General features: G+C 42.0%; 1 protein-coding gene across 1 annotated transcript in view; it reads left to right on the top strand.

Moving 5' to 3' along the window:
• Positions 1-18,814, top strand: part of LOC106569171 (cadherin-2) — a 114,436-nt gene that overhangs the window by 53,977 nt on the left and 41,645 nt on the right. Inside the window, exon 3 of the mRNA XM_014140224.3 lies at positions 18,314-18,534. Coding sequence (XP_013995699.1) covers positions 18,314-18,534 — 221 coding nt within the window. The remainder of the gene's footprint in view (positions 1-18,313; positions 18,535-18,814) is intronic.

Genomic DNA, 18,814 nt, shown 5'->3' with positions numbered 1-18,814 from the left:
AGGTTGTCGCACTTTTGTCTGGTTGTATTTTGATGGATAGTGTTTACCATGGTAGAAGACATTGAAAGAGGAGACCAGAGAGCAGGCCATTATTTTAAAACTGTCAACAGTTTAGACCTGGGGTGGGAGGTGTGAGAGAGACATAGCGATCGACACTGGTGTCAAAAGTTTTGTCCCCAACACCTGGGATAATGACCTATATCAGCCCTTGTGAAGACAGCAGAGTACAGTACAATACACACACACACACACATACACATACCACACCTCTAGTGCTGCGCGATTAGTGCTTTTTGAGGTCGGTTCGGTTTTTGTCAATAAGTTTTTATTAAATCACGGTTTTCTAATTCGTTTCAATTATTTTGTTTAACATTAAATGTGACCGACCGGCTCGATTCGGTCTTATGTAGCAACATTTTAAAATATTTTTTATGAAAAAAAAATGTTTACCCCATTTTTCGTGGTATCCAATTGTTAGTAGTTACTGTATACATTACATTTGAGGAACAATGGGAAAGTAATTCTGCTTTGAAAGTTGATAAACTTGGAACCTCACTTTTGAGAAAATGGTCCTTGAATGTTTTGGGTACCTACTGGAGAGCTCTTCTTTGTCTACACCCATTCAGCATCGTTCACACCCTTTAAACTTTAGCCCCACCCATCTCTTTAAGGATTCACCTGTGAGGCTATGTACTAAACAACCAAGATTTCAAGTCTAAAGTCTGGTTTATACTACGGGTGTGTTCGTAAATGTAATTTGGAGTGCCACAGTGTGCTCGGGGTGTTCGTAAATGTTTCTGGCTGAAAAGTAGGGTTGATCCGAGCGTTCTGACCTAACAAAAGCAGTCAAGCACCCAAGCGAACTGGCTAACATTGGGTAGCTTGCTAGCTACTTCCAGACACAAATGAGAGAACAGCTCACTCTGACCATTTTAATCACCCTAGCAGAGCTGGTTAGGCTGTTTTTATGTTATCCAGAGCGTTGGTGACTGCAACGGTGCCGCTGGCAACAATTTAATGACATTTTTTCCCCAACTTTTAATGACACCGGCCATATTCAACGGGTGTTGGGCGTTTGTAAATTTGTCAGTTATTCTGTGCTCTGGCACACTCAGACGAGAGTGCTCTGAAATTGGAGTAGATATCAGGATACTGTAAGACCCAGATGCAGACCGTGTCGAAGTAACAATATTTATTATAACACCAGGGGCAGGTAAATGACAGGTCAAGGCAGGCAGGGGTCGATAATCCAGAGTTGGAGCAAAGGTGCAGGACGGCAGGCAAGCTCAGGGTCAGGGACAGGCAGAGTTCAGTAATCCAGAGGTGGAGCAAAGGTACAGGACGGCAGGCAGGTTCAGGGTCAGGGACAGGCAGAGTGGTCAGACGGGTGGGTACAGGGTCAGGACAGGCAAGGGTCAAAAACCAGGAGGAAGGTACACAGGGGATAATGGGGAAGATGGGTGACACCTGGAGGGGAGTGAAGACAAGCACAAAGACAGGTGAAACAGATCAGGGAGTGACAGTAGATAGCCAGAACGAATTTGCCAGCTACATCTATCGACAGTTGTCGAAGTGACATCATAAACATTCTACTGAAATAGTTACTTGCATAGTGGAGTATTTTGTTTAGACATGTAGCTAGCTAGCTAAACAATGAACCATAATCCCAACTCATAACGTTACTACCCTGCATGAATCTGCAGGTAGCTAACCAACCAGGTTCAATGTTAGGTAGTTAACAATTAGTCTTTTACTACACAGATCATACATGTAACGTTAGCTAGCTAGCCAGCCAGCTAACGTTAGCTAGCTAGCTAGCTAACAGTACACTTTAACTTGAAATGAAAACAACGTTCTGACAAAATTAGAAACGTGTAATATCTGAAAATGTAGCTAGCTAGATTATCTTACCTGTATACATGGGTGGACGCTTCTCCCTCTCTGTTACGGATGCCATGGTTGCCCTTAGTTTGAAGAGGTAATCCGGAGACAGGTGTTTTACAACAGCCTTCTGTGTGTTCTCTTTTCGACTCCGTCTGCATATTTGCAATCAAACGCCGGAATTTTGTCCATCTCCTTAGCTATCATACTCTAATTCCACTGATTTCAAAACTCGGTCTTCCAGAAAGTGGAGAGCAAACTTATGCTGTTCTACTATGTGATATCTTTCAGAAAAGCACTGTTAGAAAGGATTACCTACACATACTGACCAGCTCATATTATGGACAGAAGCGTGCTACATGGCAGACCAATCCGAACTCATCTCTAGGCATTTCTAGACCACTCATTATTTCAGTCAATCATGGCTAGTGGGAAGGTTGCTCTTTTTCTTTGGCTAAACCAACTAGGCTCGTAATTTAACAATTGTATTTACAGATGGCATACAAGTTTGTTATTAAGGCACATGAAAGTTCACATGTTCCAGTAGGCATTTCTGCCCGAAAACGCATTTTGATTTAAAAAAAGTTTACGTTCAAATGGCTCTCCTGTGAAGTAGTGACGCGCGACATATGTCTAGTTTCCTGAAACGAGTCACAAATGCACTATTCATTATGTGGGTTGAATGCCATCCCATGATGGTAGTCACTGCCCATTACTGCTTATTACTTATTGACCATCATTTAACCTCTATGGGACCGGCGGGACGAATTCGTCCCACCTACGTAACAGCCACTGCCAGCCTGTGGCGCGATTTTCAAAATCTTCAAAATCCTATTACTTCAATTTCTCAAACATATGACTATTTTACAGCCATTTAAAGATAAGACTCTCGTTAATCTAACCACACTGTCCGATTTCAAAAAGGCTTTACAACGAAAGCAAAACATTAGATTATGTAAGCAGAGTACCAAGCCAGAAATAATCAGACACCCATTTTTCAAGCCAGCATATAATGTCACCAAAACCCAGAAGACAGCTAAATGCAGCACTCACCTTTGATGATCTTCATCAGATGACAACCCTAGGACATTATGTTATACAATACATGCATGTTTTGTTCAATCAAGTTCATATTTATATCAAAAACCAGCTTTTTACATTAGCATGTGACGTTCAGAACTAGCATACCCCCCGCAAACTTACGGGGAATTCGCTAACATTTTACTAAATTACTCACGATAAACGTTCACAAAAAGCATAACAATTATTTTAAGAATTATAGATACAGACCTCCTCTATGCACTCGATATGTCCGATTTTAAAATAGCTTTTTGGTGAAAGCACATTTTGCAATATTCTAAGTACATAGCCCAGGCATCACGGGCTCGCTATTTAGACACCCGGCAAGTTTAGCACTCACCATAATCATATTTACTATTATAAAAATGTCATTACCTTTTGTTGTCTTCGTCAGAATGCACACCCAGGACGTCTACTTCAATAACAAATGTTGGTTTGGTCCAAAATAATCCATCGTTATATCCGAATAGCGGCGTTTTGTTCGTGCGTTCCAGACACTATCCGAAATAGTAAAGAAGTGTCGCGCGCTTGGCGCAATTCGTGACAATAAAATTCTAAGTATTCCATTGCCGTACTTCGAAGCATGTCAACCGCTGTTTAAAATCAATTTTTACGTCATTTTTCTCGTAGAAAAGCGATAAAATTCCGACAGGGAATCTCCTTTTCGGCAAACAGAGGAAAAAATCCCAAAGGCGGGGGCGGTCGGGGTCACGCGCATAAGCTAGTGTCTCTTGATGGGCCACTTGAGAAAGGCGATAATGTGTTTCAGCCTGGGGCTGGAATGACGACATTCTCTTTTTTCCCGGGCTCTGAGCGCCTATGGACGACGTGGGAAGTGTCACGTTAGAGCAGAGATCCTTAGTAAATGATAGAGATGGCAAAGAAGTTCCAGAAATGGTCAGACAGGCCACTTCCTGTAAAGGAATCTCTCAGGTTTTGACCTGCCATTTGAGTTCTGTTATACTCACAGACACCATTCAAACAGTTTTAGAAAATTTAGGGTGTTTTCTATCCATATGTAATAAGTATATGCATATTCTAGTTACTGAGTAGGAGTGGTAACCAGATTAAATCGGGTATGTTTTTTATCCAGCCGTGTCAATGCTGCCCCCTAGCCCTAACAGGTTAATCATTACTTTACTTTAATCAAATATTTCAGTTGTTGTGTATATTATATTGTTTTTATTTGATGACTTTATTATTTCATTCCAAGTAATCATCTCATGTCTATAGACGTGCTGCCTATACTGTCTGACAAAATCACTATTTTATTAGTTCTTCAAAGTAAATACTTAGATTATGGAGGTCAAACTCATTACATGGAGGGTCTAGTGTCTGCAGGTTTTTGTTTTTTCCTTTCAATTAAGACCTAGACAACCAGGTGAAGGGACTTCTTTACTAATTAGAGACCTTAATTCATCAATCAAGTACAAGGAAGGAGCAAAAACCTGCAAACACTCGGCCCTCTGTGGAATGAGTTTCTGGTAGAGATCCCTCGCGAAGCAACTACTCCCTATCCCTCAATTGCGCATTCTTCTGTCTCTTTTACATAGCACGTGTAAAATAAACATTGACTGTACAAGTAGGCGCGCAATGGATTATGGTCATTGTAGTAATTACCACTTTTTCTGCGCTAAACTATAAAGAATATTGGCCTGTTGGAAACTACAACTTCAAGCCAGACCCTGCTGTGAGGAACAACCCGGCGACAGCCCCCTTTTTGATTGACTGGAGTGATGATTAAAAAAACGTACGAGCCCCAATTAAAACATGCCCACATTGGAGACCTCAGCACTCATTGTTTTCTCTCGGCCGCAGCATTTTTTTATGGCAAAGGCATTCTGACAAATGATCAAGGGGATAAAATGAATAGCTTTGAAGTCCTGGGTTTCAGATCAAAAGCCCCGTCTAATGCCCCATTACAGGTTGCACTCAGGCACTTTAGTGGCCAGCCCCCTCGTGATCCAGTAATGCAGCCAACAGAAATATGTTCCCTCTCTCTGCCTGGCTCCATTTCTAGCCCTGGACCCTGCCTTCCTCACCAGGGTTTTAACTGATCAGCTGATGATGGCAAGGTTGATGGCTGGCCTTCTTCTTTCAAGGTTTTATATGAGAGCCCCATGTTCTGAGTGCAGTTAGAGTACTGGTATATTAAAGTAAGGTCTTATACAGGTATAGGACCTGTTTGAACTGCTTTTACCATGTTTATAGTTTTTTGTTGTTGCTTTTACCGTGTTACTCCATCTGAGTGGACTCAGTAATGGCCCTTATATTGTACCAGAGTGGTTTTCAAAAGGTGATTTCAGTTATTTCAGTGCAGAGTTAAGGGTAAAAGCTTTTCACTTCTTTCCATGTTTTAGAAAATTGGATGTCAGTGGTGCCGTGTGTCTGTATGTGAGAGTGAGACTGTTGGCTCTATTTTTGTTTGTGTGGGTGTCTGTTTGTTTCAATATGTTTTGTGAGTGAAATAATGACATCATTTTATGTTGACAGTGAATCTAAAGTTCATTTCACATTCATTAACTTTGACAAAATTGTATTTCTATTGTATATTGCTCTTTTCCATTGATGGCACAGTATTTCCTGAATTTTTCCCAGCCTTCCATTCCAAGGCTGACCTGTGTCAAATTCTCAGTGCCTCAGAAGTAATGGCACTTTAACAGTACTGTAGCCCAGCTGAAAGGGATGCAGAAAGCTGTATAACGTTGGACAAATGTGTTTCCCTTAACCTCTATGGGCTATGTGGGACGCAAGTGTCCCACCCCTGGTACACCCAATCAACAACAGGTGAAATATCAAGAGCGCCAAATTTGAAAACAATTAAATGTCATAATTCAAATTTCTCAAACATACAACTATCTTACACCCTTTGAAAGATAAACATCTCCTTAATCTAACCACGTTGTCCGATTTCAAAAAGGCTTTACGGCAAAAGCATAAAGTTAGATTATGTTAGGAGAGTACATTGACAATAGCTGTGTGTAATGTTTTGTCAATTCAAAGACAGGCGTCACCAAAAGCAGAAAACCAGCTAAAATGATGCACTAACCTTTGACAATCTCCATCAGATGACACTCCTAGGACATTATGTTAGACAATGCATGCATTTTTTGTTCTATCAAGTTCATATTTATATCCAAAAACAGCGTTTTACTATGGCGTTGATGTTGAGGAAATCGTTTCCCTCCAATAACCGCCAGTCAAGCAGCTCAACAAATTAAATAATTACTATTCGAAAACATTGGTAAAATATTATATTGTCATTCAAAGAATTATAGATATACATCTCTTGAACGCAACCGGATTGCCAGATTTAAAAATAACCTTACTGGGAAATCACACTTTGCAATAATCTGAGCACTGCGCCCAGAAAAATACGCTTTGCGATACAGACTAACCGCCATGTTGGAGAGATCTAAAATCGAAAATACTATGTAAATAATCCATTACCTTTGATTCTCTTCATCAGATGTCACTTCCAGGAATCCCAGGTCCATAACAAATGTAGTTTTGTTCGAAAAAGCTCATAATTTATGTCCAAAAAGCTCTGTGTTGTTAGCACATGATCTATGCCAGCCGGACTTCTCGTCATGAACGAGGGGAAAAAAAATATTTACGTTCGTTCAAACATGTCAAACGTTGTATAGCATAAATCATTAGTGCCGTTTTTAACCAGAACATGAATAATATTCAAGGCGGACGTTTGCATTCTCTTTTAAAATGTTTTGGCACGAGAGTACCCAACATGAACTCGCGCGCCAGAGTCTAATCGGCCACCACCGTTCCAAGGCTCTTGTTCGTTCAGTTCTCACAGTATAAGACTCAAAACACTTTGTAAAGACTGGTGACATCTAGTGGAAGCCATAGGAAGTGCTCAACAATTAATAAGCCCCTGTGTGTTTCAATGGCATAGGCTTAAAGGTAATTCAACACATCAGGTATCCACTTCCTGTCAGAATTTGTCTCAGGGTTTTGACTGCCATATGAGTTCTGTTATACTTACAGACACCATTCAAACAGTTTTAGAAAATTCAGAGTGTTTTCTATCCAAACCTGAACAATAATATGCATATTCTAGCTTCTGAGTTGGTGTAGGAGGCAGTTAAAAATGGGCACATATTTTTTTCAAAATTCTCAATACTGCCCCCTAGCCCCAAGAGGTTTTAACTGTATGATCACTGGGAATTAACCTTGGTTATACACGCTGCTGCAGTAAGGTCCAATGAATGTGGACACGGAAAGTGGCTTATTATTCATAATCTGATTTTGAAAAGGCATCTTAGGATCCGCCCCTCTGGGATCTATCCTCACATAGATTGCTTTTCCTTGCCCTCCTCTTCTTTCCCTCCTTCCCTCACTCCCTCCATCCCTCTCTCATGGAAGGCTGTTAGCCTGCAGATTGGACAAAGTGAGCAATGTTCAGTAGTTAAAAATTGAACAAGGGTAGAGAGCAATTAAAACTGGATGACCTTTATGGGAGGGGGAGCTAAAGGACGGCTGTTAAAGACACAAAGTTAAACAGTTTTATTTCTAATAACATTGATTTAACGTTGTCCGAAGGGTTCTTGGCAGTGCCGGCCCAGGCAGCTACAGTCAGATAGATTCCAACGGGAGGAGGAGAGGTTACAGTGGTTTTATATGGACACACACACTAACCCCTCTGTTAGCCCCATAATTGTTTACAGTTAAAACTACAGTTTTATTGTTCAAAGAAATAGGTTTTCATTATCTCGCTTTGATCTCAGAGAGAGCGAAGGAGATGTGAAACATGCTAGCGGTTATGGTATGCTACTGGTGATCTCCTTCAAAGAAGTGGGTATTATTCCTTCAAAGCGTGATCTGACCGTTTCACGTGGTAAGAAGAAACTCAGGACACTTCTAAGCAGAATGAAAGACAGTGGTAAGAAGTGTTTGCTCCCTAGCAGTTAAAACGAGTGTAATATTGTCGTATTTATCTGATATTCTCCATTAACCTGTATGTATAAGCATTGAGTTAGCTACTAGCTAGCCATGCTAAAGTCTTCATAAAGAGCTGTAGGGAGCTACTTGACATCCTGTTAATAATGTGGTTAGTTTAATATCATCCTAAAGCCTGAGCCGCTGTATCAAGCGGCCGTCCTGATCGCTCCGCTCGCAGAACCCAAATCCCAGTAGCTATGTTGCTGATTAGTATAGAAGGATGTAGCTTAGCCGTTATCAGCTGTTGGCTCCAATGACACAGTAATCCAGCGAGATGCTAGGCACGAGACGATATGGCACCAGAAAACACACACTAGAATAATCGAATTTACCCAACAAAGACTGATGGACTTCTAAATATGTGGTATCTCCTTGAGTCTTTCACAGTGACCCATTTAGACCAGTCAGAACTTTCCTCGTCTAGCATCAGCTAACAGGCAGCATTTCATTCTGTGACTAAAAGCACTTCAAAAGCTCTTCAGCCTTCATAATAAGAGGTTCTCATATGATGATGTAGCCTAACAAGGAGAAGACTAAGGCTAATTTTGACATGCTAGCTGTAGAAAACAGCAGTTAGAACACAACAGCTAACAACCCTTTGATTCGCTTCAGATTCTTCACAATGACAATACAACCCCTTCATATTATGATGACGATACTGTAACCCAGAGGAGATATAGCTAGCTAAGACTAATTTCTGCAGGTTAGCCAGAACAACACAGGGCCTTTGTACCTTAATGGGCCAGATCCAGAGAAGCTAGATGCATCTCCCTCACAGTGAAGTAAATGGAGGTGGCTGTTGGGCACTGGCAGGCAGTCGATCATCTTACCTTGTTATTGTCCTCCCAATACAACGACTGTCAGACAGGTCCGCTAGCCCCCAAGAGAGCAAATGGTCATATGCTGATGTGAGAGAAATGTTAAGTGTAAAGAGAAAGGAGAACAGGAGAGAATCTCATTTATGGAAGAAGGCTAGTTTTATTCCCTCGGGACGGATGGGGGAAGGGGGGGGGGTCTGTTTAGCATATCCAAAGAGCCCATGGGTCAGTCTATCTGAGATTAAAAGGGACCTGCATAGGATATTGCTGCTCGCTGCTATGATGATGCTGCTTGTGCTGGTTGTGTTTCTTTGTGTGCGTTTGTGCCAGTGTGGGCGAGCATGATAAAGAAAGGTGGTATCAATGCAATTTGTTAGTGTGTTTTCATCCTTTAGTTGAAGCCTCTGTTTCAGGAGGGGACTATGTCTTCTGCAATAACACATAATTGTTGTGGGTGTTGGTCACCATAAGAATGTAAGGCTGCTGGCTATAGCGTAGCCCGTGTGACTTCATAGCCTTTTCGCAAGTTTATTTTGCAGAAAGCCATTATTGGAGAAAGTCGACATTTCCCCATGTTTCTTTCATGTGAATCCTGTACATATTTTAGTCAGAGCCTTAAACACATGGCTCTCCATGGTGTTTGAAGTGCTCTGCATTAGTAAAACCCCTTCAAGCGAGGCTGAAGTCTGGCAAAGCCCAACCTCATCATCCTACCATCCAGACAACAACTGTAAACTGTTTACTTTCTCTCGAGAGTTTCATTTTACAGAACACAGGGTTATTGCTGCTCAAGCCTCATCTCCCTCACAATAAATGGGTTTTTAGATTCTTAACCTCTCTGGGATATGTGGGACGCGTCCCACCTCAACAACAGCCAGTGAAATTGCAGGGCGCCAAATTCAAAACAACAGAAATCTCAAAATTAAAATTCCTCAAACATACAAGTATTATACACCATTTTAAAGCTTAACTTCTTGTTAATCCAGCCACAGTGTCTGATTTCAAAAAGGCAAAAGCATACCATATGATTATGTTAGGTTATAATAGTAAACCTGATATTGGTGAGTGCTAAACTTGCCGGGTGTCTAAATAGCTAGCCCATGATGCCTGGGCTATGTACTTAGAATATTGCAAAATGTGCTTTCACCAAAAAGCTATTTTAAAATCGGACATATCTAGTGCATAGAGGAGTTCTGTATCTATAATTCTTAAAATAATTGTTATGCTTTTTGTGAACGTTTATCCTGAGTAATTTAGTAAATTCACCGGAGGTTTGCGGGGGGTATGCTAGTTCTGAACGTCACATGCTAATGTAAAAAGCTGGTTTTTGATATAAATATGAACTTGATTGAACAAAACATGCATGTATTGTATAACATAATGTCCTAGGGTTGTCATCTGATGAAGATCATCAAAGGTTAGTGCTGCATTTAGCTGTCTTCTGGGTTTTTGTGACATTATATGCTAGCTTGAAAAATGGGTGTCTGATTATTTCTGGCTTGGTACTCTGCTGACATAATCTAATGTTTTGCTTTCATGGGAAAGCCTTTTTGAAATCGGACAGTGTGGTTAGATTAACGAGAGTCTTGTCTTTAAATAGCTGTAAAATAGTCATATGTTTGAGAAATTGAAGTAATAGCATTTCAAAGGTTTTGAAAATCGCACCACAGGATTCAACTGGCTGTTACGTAGGTGGGACGAATTCGTCCCGCCTAGCCCAGAGAGGTTAAAGAAATACTCATCATAAACGTTGATATAAGATAGAAGTGTTTTACATAGAATTAAAGATACACTTCTCCTTAATGCAACTGCTGTGTCAGATTTCAAAAAAGCTTTACGGCAAAAGCACACCATGCGATAATCTGAGTACAGCGCTCAGACACCAAAACAAGCCATACAGATACCTGCCATGTTGTGGAGTCAACAGAAGTCAGAAATGGCATTATAAATATTCACTTACCTTTGATGATCTTCATCGGAATGCACTCCCAGGAATCCCAGTTCCACAATAAATGTTTGTTTTGTTTCGATAAGTCCATATTTATGTCCAAATACCTCCTTTTTGTTCGTGCGTTCAGTTCACTATTCCAAATGCAGAAGGCGCATGCACTAAGTCCAGACGAAAAGTCAAAAAAGTTGCATCACAGTTTGTAGAACATGTCAAACGATGTATAGAATCAATCTTTAGGATGTTTTTATCATAAATCTTCAATAATATTCCAACCGGACAATTCCTTTGTCTTCAGAAAGGAAAAGGAACTCAGCTCGCTCTCACGGCCGTGCGCATGACTGAGCTCATGCCATTTTTCCAGACACCTGATTCCAATAGCTCTTATTCTGTCCCCATTCACAGTAGAAGCCTGAAACAATGTTCTAAAGACTGTGGACATCTAGTGGAAGCCTTAGGAAGTGCAATATGACCCCACAGATACTGTATATTGGATAGGCAATCACTTGAAAAACTACAAACCTCAGATTTCCCACTTCCTGGTTGGATTTTTCTCAGGTTTTGCCTGCCATATGAGTTCTATTATACTTACAGACATCATTCAAACAGTTTTATAAACTTCAGAGTGTTTTCTATCCAAATCTACTAATAATATGCATATCCTGGCTTCTGGGCCTGAGTAGCAGGCAGTTTACTCTGGGCACCTTATTCATCCAAGCTACTCAATATAGCCCCCAGATGGTAAAAAGAGTTTGAGAAAAAACTAAGCTAAAGAGGCTTAGTTGTTTGCTAATTACCCTTGAGGCTGTATAAAATGTATTCATAGTAAATGCTTAAACACCACCTACATGTGAATGAAGTACACAGGCATGCATAATTATGGGTAGTATCCAGCTATGATACTTTAAAAGCATTATTATGGTGTTCCTTTTGATTTTATATAATAATTGGCTAATTATAGGATGAAATATTGTGAAGGGTGTTACGCCATAGTAGAAAAGACGAGGTGCAATCAGGGAATACACTTTCCATGACATAGACTGACCAGCTGAATCCAGGTGAAAGATATGATCCCTTATTGATGTCACTTGTTGAATCCACTTCAGTCAGTGTAGATAAAGGCGAGGAGACAGGTTAAAGAAGGATTTTTAAGCCTTGAGACAATTGAGACTTGGATTGGATATGTGTGCCATTCAGAGGGTGAATGGGCAAGACAAAAGATTTAAGTGCCTTAGAATGGAGTATGGTAGTAGGTGCCAGGCGCAACAGTTTAAGTGTGTCAAAAACTGCAACGCTGCTGGGTTTTTCATTCTCAACAATTTCCCGTTTTTATCAAGAATTATCCATGACCCAAAGGACATCCAGACAATATTAGGAAGGTGTTCCTAATGTATTGTTCGTTCGGTGTATATAGTGTACAGTCCTAATTTCACATGACATTTCATGTCACATGAATTGCCATTCATTCATTTAGCCCCTGCTATATTTTCCAATAGCAGAGTGAATTTCTTAGCACTTTAATTTGAATTAAGACACTGAAGTGCGACGTGGATCAGCTACAGTTTAGCGACCATCTCGTAATCAACGTCCTCTTGCATGTACGTTCTACCGAGCATAGCTAATTTTGATCCTATTTTCTGTACTGCATTTCCTCATCCCCAATGCAGTCAGCTAGGGCCAGCGTAAGAGCATGAACTAGATTTGGTGAACTGTGTTCGTGAATAATGCATTTTGTCAGTGGCGTCCAGGCATTTGCCCGATGGAATTGCCTCTGGAGCATTCGCCGGGGTCTGCATTTCTGTTAGGTGACTGATGAAACACCTATGCTGAGTATTTCACACCTGTCAGTGACATCACCAGCTGGGGATGAATGATGGAAATATCAGGACGAACCACATGACGTGGTGCTTCAGCCTTGTCACATTTACTGCTCATTACAGGGACCTTGAGCTTTTTACTCGCTTACTGGATTTGGATTTTCAGACAGGCATAAAAAGGTATAGGCTGGAACATTTGATGTACTCTCTCGACGTTAGGCTACCATGGACAGCCTCTTTATGTGTTCCCACTGAGATATGCTGCATCTGATTGAGTTTTTTTTTTAAAATGATTGTCCCTTGTTACGTTCTCGAGAACGCTGCAAATTTACCTAATAATTTATCCTTCTCTCTTTCTTTTGTCTCTCTGTTCTCTCTCTATCTGCTCTCTGTATTTGTGCCTCTCTATAAGCAGCAGCACGTGATGGAGACAGACAAAAGAGTGACACATTGGGAAGGTTAGCTGTGGTTTATGTGTTGTTAGTCAGCTATGAGGGTTTCTATAAGCCTGTGAATGGGCTCGTTGAGTCGGAGGTAATTTTGGGCCCCGGCGTGGGGCATTAGTTGGACTGGCCTTTCTGCTGACTGGCCCGCTTTCTTCCCCCCCCCCCAGCAGCAGCAGTAGCAGCAGCAGCAGTATATACCCCTCTCTCTGCTGCATCGGCGTTTCTGTCCAAACCAAAGGCCTTTATCTCCCTGGCCCTGTGGCCATGACGACATGTCTGATATGCCGAGGTGGTGGTGGTGGCAGCAAGGATCTCTTTCAGTTTCGTTATACCTCCGGGAGCTAATAAATCTAGATATACTGCAGATAAACTGGAACATCCAGGGTTAGTACAGTAAATGCTGCTCTGGTCTCCTATGGGCTATGGGAGCTTGGGGGCTGGGAGATGGGGGTTGGGGAGCTGGCCATGATAAATGAATAGACACACGCTGGACATCCCCATTCATTATTATTGGAATTTGTGCTGCCTGCTGGGAATTTGCACAGTGATTGCCATGGCGCCTGGTTGCTGAAGGGCCTCCCAGAGGTGTTCATATGGCCAAATCTCAGACTGAGCTAGGGAACAGGAGCTCAGCTCAGCAGCCAAACAACAGGCCTCGGTGCCACAAAGACTCACAAGGAAACCACTGCAGTCGAGTGTAGGCTAACCCATGGTATTACATACACACTAATATCAGTTAACACAGAACTAAAGTCTTGCGTAATTGGTCAGATGCTCAATTAAGTTCTGGGTCCATGCGTGTTAAGAGAAGAGAGACAATGAGGATCGGAACCGGAAAGAAAAGCTCTACCTTCTCTCTTTGCAACTGTCCCATCTGCACCAACCGTCCTATCTCCTTCCGAAATCCAAGACCTAATGGTGCTTGTTATCTCACGCATTCCATTGTATCATGACAGATCTACGGAACCATTTATGTTTATGTAGTCTGTCCACGAGAGAATACACACACGCACGCACGCACGCACGCACACGCACACACACACACACACACACACACACACACACACACACACACACACACACACACACACAGGGAGCAACATTGCAGCCTTGCTTGCATGTATCCTTCAATTGAAGAAAAATATATTTGAGCTACCGACTAGGCTCAGCAGCTAGAGCAGCCCCATAAATGCTAATTAAGATGAAGCAATATAAAGAGGTCAATCCCACCCACCCAGTCATTCTCTCATTCTCTCTCTCTCTCACTCTCTCTCTCAAACTGTGTGCTCACTACACAAATCTGCGTATGTTCCATCCAGGTGCATACATATAGAATGTGTACAGTACTTGGTTTTGGGGTGATTTAGATTAAAACATTCATTAGATCTATCATCTGTTTGATCTTATAGGCCATAATAAACAAAGCACAAAGCACTTTAGCCAACCAATCAATATACCTAATTTAAGAATAGAGTGTGTGAAGTAGATTGTGCCACCTCTCCCTTCAACGATATGCTGTCTCTCAAGTCTCATCCACCCTGTAGAAGCTGTCATTGTGAGCTGAGCCGTTCTGACACTTCTCTGTGTATTCTGTATGTGTCTGAGCATCAGACGGACTAGTGCTGTGGAGGTGATTGCCTGAAGGCTGGAAGGAAACAACTTCAGCTAACCAAGGTCACATCGCGCTCTGAAGTTGGCTTGCCAGGTTCAAACAGACAGAAAAAAACGAATTGGATGAGGTTGCTCTGAGCAGTGTGCAGATGGTCAATATATAGGCACTTGGTGTGTTCCAGCATATAGGCATAGGATAGATACTCCTCTGTTGATTCTTGTATATCTTAATTGCATAGTGTTCACTTTGCTTCTTTCCCCCACAATGCCGAGCCACTCTCTGAGACACCTTTGTGTGCTTTTCATCAATATTTAGATGAATGGCAATTCCTCAGGTGCAGCAGATCAGTGCACTGCTATGGCTTTGTTTTGCAGATGCGATGCTTTAACTGTAGCACAGTGTAACGGGTCGCACCTAGGGTCCTTTCAACAGTTTCTCCCTCCCTCTCTACGAACGTGATGAAGTAAAGCAGGATTTATTTTCATTCAACTTGTTGAGAACCCTCTGAATACATTTTAGTTCAGTGTTTTATTTTCAACCAACAAGGCTCAGTGCTTCTACAGTATTCATTGATTAGAACCCTCATTATTTTCTCTCTTCTCTCTATCTATCTCTAGGTGTCTCTCTACTCTCTTCTGTTTTAATTTTTTTTATACATAGAAAAGGCCTGTATTTCGGGCCTCTTTTTGTGAGGACATGGTGGTTATTCAGTAAGGTACACTTCACTGGATAACTTTGTGTCCACTGTGAAAGTCAACAATCTGATCAAGTGAATGTTTTTCCCCTCTCTTTACGCTTTGCCCATTTTCACAATTTCACAATACTTTGCCATTGGGAAAATGGCTCCGTCACCTGCTGTGGTGATTTAGCCATTGTGCTTTATGTTCCAGAATACAGTGCCTTGAAAAAGTATTCATCCCCCTAAATAAAGTCCATCTGTGTGCAATCTAATTGTCACATGATCTGTCAAATGATCTCAGTATATATACACCAGTTCTGAAAGGCCCCAGAGTCTGCAACACCACTAAGCAAGGGGCACCATGAAGACCAAGGAGCTCTCCAAACAGGTCAGGTACAAAGTTGTGGAGAAGTATATATCAGGGTTTGGTTATAAAAAAATATCCGAAACTTTGAACATCCCACGGAGCACCATTAAATCCATTAATAAAAAATGGAAAGAATATGGCACCACAACAAACCTGCCAAGAGAGCGCCGCACACCAAAACTCGCAGACCAGGCAAGGAGTGCATTAATCAGAGAGGCAAAAAAGAGACCAAAGATAACCCTGAAGGAGCTGCAAAGCTCCACAGCGGAGATTGGAGTATCTGTCCATAGGACCACTTTAAGCCGTACACTCCACAGAGCTGGGCTTTATGGAAGTGGCCAGAAAAAAGCCATTGCTTAAAGAAAAAATAAGCAAACACGTTTGGTGTTTGCCAAAAGGCATGTGGGAGATCCCCAAACATATGGAAGAAGGTACTCTGGTCAGATGAAACTAAAATGTAGCTTTTTGGCCATCAAGGTAAACGCTATGTCTGGCACAAACGCAACACCTCTCATCACCCCGAGAACAACTTCCCCACAGTGAAGCATGGTGGTGGCAACATGCTGTCAGGATGCTTTTCATTGGCAAGGACTGGGAAACTGGTCAGAATTGAAGGAATGATGGATGCTGCTAAATACAGGAAAATCCTTGAGGGAAACCTGTTTTAGTCTTCCACAGTTTTCAGACTGGGACGGAGGTTCACTTTCCAGCAGGACAATGACCCTAAGCATACTGCTAAAGCAACACTCGGGTGGTTTAAGGGGAAACATTTAAATGTCTTGGAATGGCCTAGTCAAAGCCCAGACCTTAATCCAACTGAGAATCTGTGGTATGACTTAAAGATTGCTGTACACCAGCGGAACACATCCAACTTGAAGGAGCTGGAGCAGTTTTGCCTTAAAGAATGGGCAAAAATCCCAGTGGCTAGATGTGCCAAGCTTATAGAGTCATACCTCAAGAGACTTGCAGCTGTAATTGCTGCAAAAGGTGGCTCTACAAAGTATTGACTTGGGGGGGTGAATAGTTATGGACGCTATTTTTTGTCTTAATTCTTGTTTGTTTCACAATAAAAAAAAATTTGCATCTTCAAAGTGGTAGGCATGTGTAAATCAAATGATTACAACCCCCCAAAAAATCTATTTCAATTCCAGGTTGTAAGGCAACAAAATAGGAAAAATGCAAGGGGGGTGAATACTTTCGCAAGCCACTGTAGAAAGGATCTTGTACATGTTGTGTATTATTTTGAGAGCTGGATGCAAGTGAACACAATATACTTTCTCTTTAGTTTAACTAGCAAGACAGTGTTAATTCTTTCTGTCACTGAAAGGTTGTTATTAGTAGGTGGTGAATTCTATTTCGGTGTGTGTGCGTGCGTGCACCAAAGAATTGTAGCTCCTATTTTGCTTTTCACACTCCAACATCCCTGATCAGCACCCCGTCAATAGGGCCAGGGGTTAAACCTTAGTTCTTGTTCAGAGCCAGGGCTCAACCTCTCTCCACAGGCCCACATGAGGTGTGCTCCCTCCCACTGCTGTGCTCCCAGTGTAAAGACCCACTGAAATCGCAGCTCTCTGTAGCTCTGTCTGTCCTTAAGGTAATACAAGAATGGGAGATTAGATGTCCTTCTTCAAGGCTTTTGTTAAGTAATTTGCCGTTTGGTTTAATAATTTAAAATGGCATCGGCGCAGCCTACACAGAAATTATATATCTTTACATCTGATCTCTTTAGCTTGGAGGAGTTTCAGTATTATCTGTATGTCTGGCTGTTTTTCTGTTCTCTCTCTGTGTGTGTGTGCATAGACGTTTGTTTATGTGTGTTTAAACGTGTAGAAGTGTGTGTGTGTGTGTGTGTGTGTGTGTGTGTGTGTGTGTGTGTGTGTGTGTGTGTGTGTGTGTGTGTGTGTGTGTGTGTGTGTGTGTGTGTGTAGGTGTGGTGTTTGAGATGCACTGTCACTCACCTGAAACATGAACCAATGTTAGACCACTGCCACTGAATTGCTCTGGGACTGTGTACTAGAGCTCCAGGGAGCTGTGTATGTGTGTGTGTGTGTGTGTGTCACTACAGCTGTGTGTATATGTATGTGTACACACTGATGAAATAAACATCACACACTTCTCACTCCCTGAGAGTCAGGATTGCTAGCCGACCACGGCAAAGCATCCATGTTTGTTATTGGGGAGAAGCTGGCATGCAACGTCTTGAGCTTAAAGCATTAGAAAAAGTCTGGAACCTATGTAAATGATTCCTCTCTTATTTATTTAAGCTGGTGCTTCTATTTACCCAGACACAACAATGCATTTAGCCACAGTCTAATTGGCACATCAGTTTTAAAAAACAATGTTTGGGTATTTTAGATATATTCGGTGTGATTCAGCAAGTGCCCTTCAGGGGTGTATCATTTCCCTTTTGCTTTCTTTCTTTTTCTCTTTTCTCTCACATTCTCCTTCTCTCTTTCTACTGCACCAGTTTTAAACAATACTTTTGGGGCACAGCTTGAAATACATTATGTATGAGTTTTAGGAGGAATTGGAGAACCTTTGTGGACTATACCACACAGTCTGGGAGTGGTGTGGGAGGAGGGTCCCTGTCTATCTGGATGTGCATCTGTCTGTCTGAGTGTCTACTCACTGTCTTTCTGTCTCTCTCTCCCTGGTTGCCTCAGCTTCAATCTCATGTTCTGTCTCTTCTCTCCTTCTCTCTTACAGTGAAGTTTGTGAACTGCGGCCAAGGTGGACTGGTGCAGTTCGAGTGCAGTAACCCGTCCGACTTCCATATAGAGGCTGACGGGGTGGTCTACGCCCTCAGGCCCTTGACCGTGTCCACCCTCCGGGCGGTGCCCCTCGTGATCGTGGCCAGGGACGAGACCAATCAGCAGCAATGGCAGACCCAAGTGAGATTAACACCCCCTATAGGCCAGAGCCAACAGGTACGTCCAACACCTCCGCACACATCCTCTCTTTTCCACCCTCTCCTCTCTCTCTCTAATGTTTCTTGATTATTTGTGACTTCGGGTAGCATTCTGGAATGTGGAATGTTCTAATTCCAATTCCGCCCCGGCATCTAATTCCTTCCTCGTATTAGCCGTGCCGGAGCATTCACAGATGATTTGTTCCCTAAATTGTAGCAGGTGTTCCGGGAGACTGGGATGGATGCTTGCTAATTAAAACGTAATGTGTCAATTTAAAGGGGAGCACAATCATATACTC

This window comes from Salmo salar, chromosome 14 (assembly GCF_965601325.2).
Source record: "Salmo salar chromosome 14, fSalSal1, whole genome shotgun sequence".
Classification (NCBI taxonomy): domain Eukaryota; kingdom Metazoa; phylum Chordata; class Actinopteri; order Salmoniformes; family Salmonidae; genus Salmo; species Salmo salar.
This window is presented reverse-complemented; position numbering and strand designations above follow the sequence as displayed.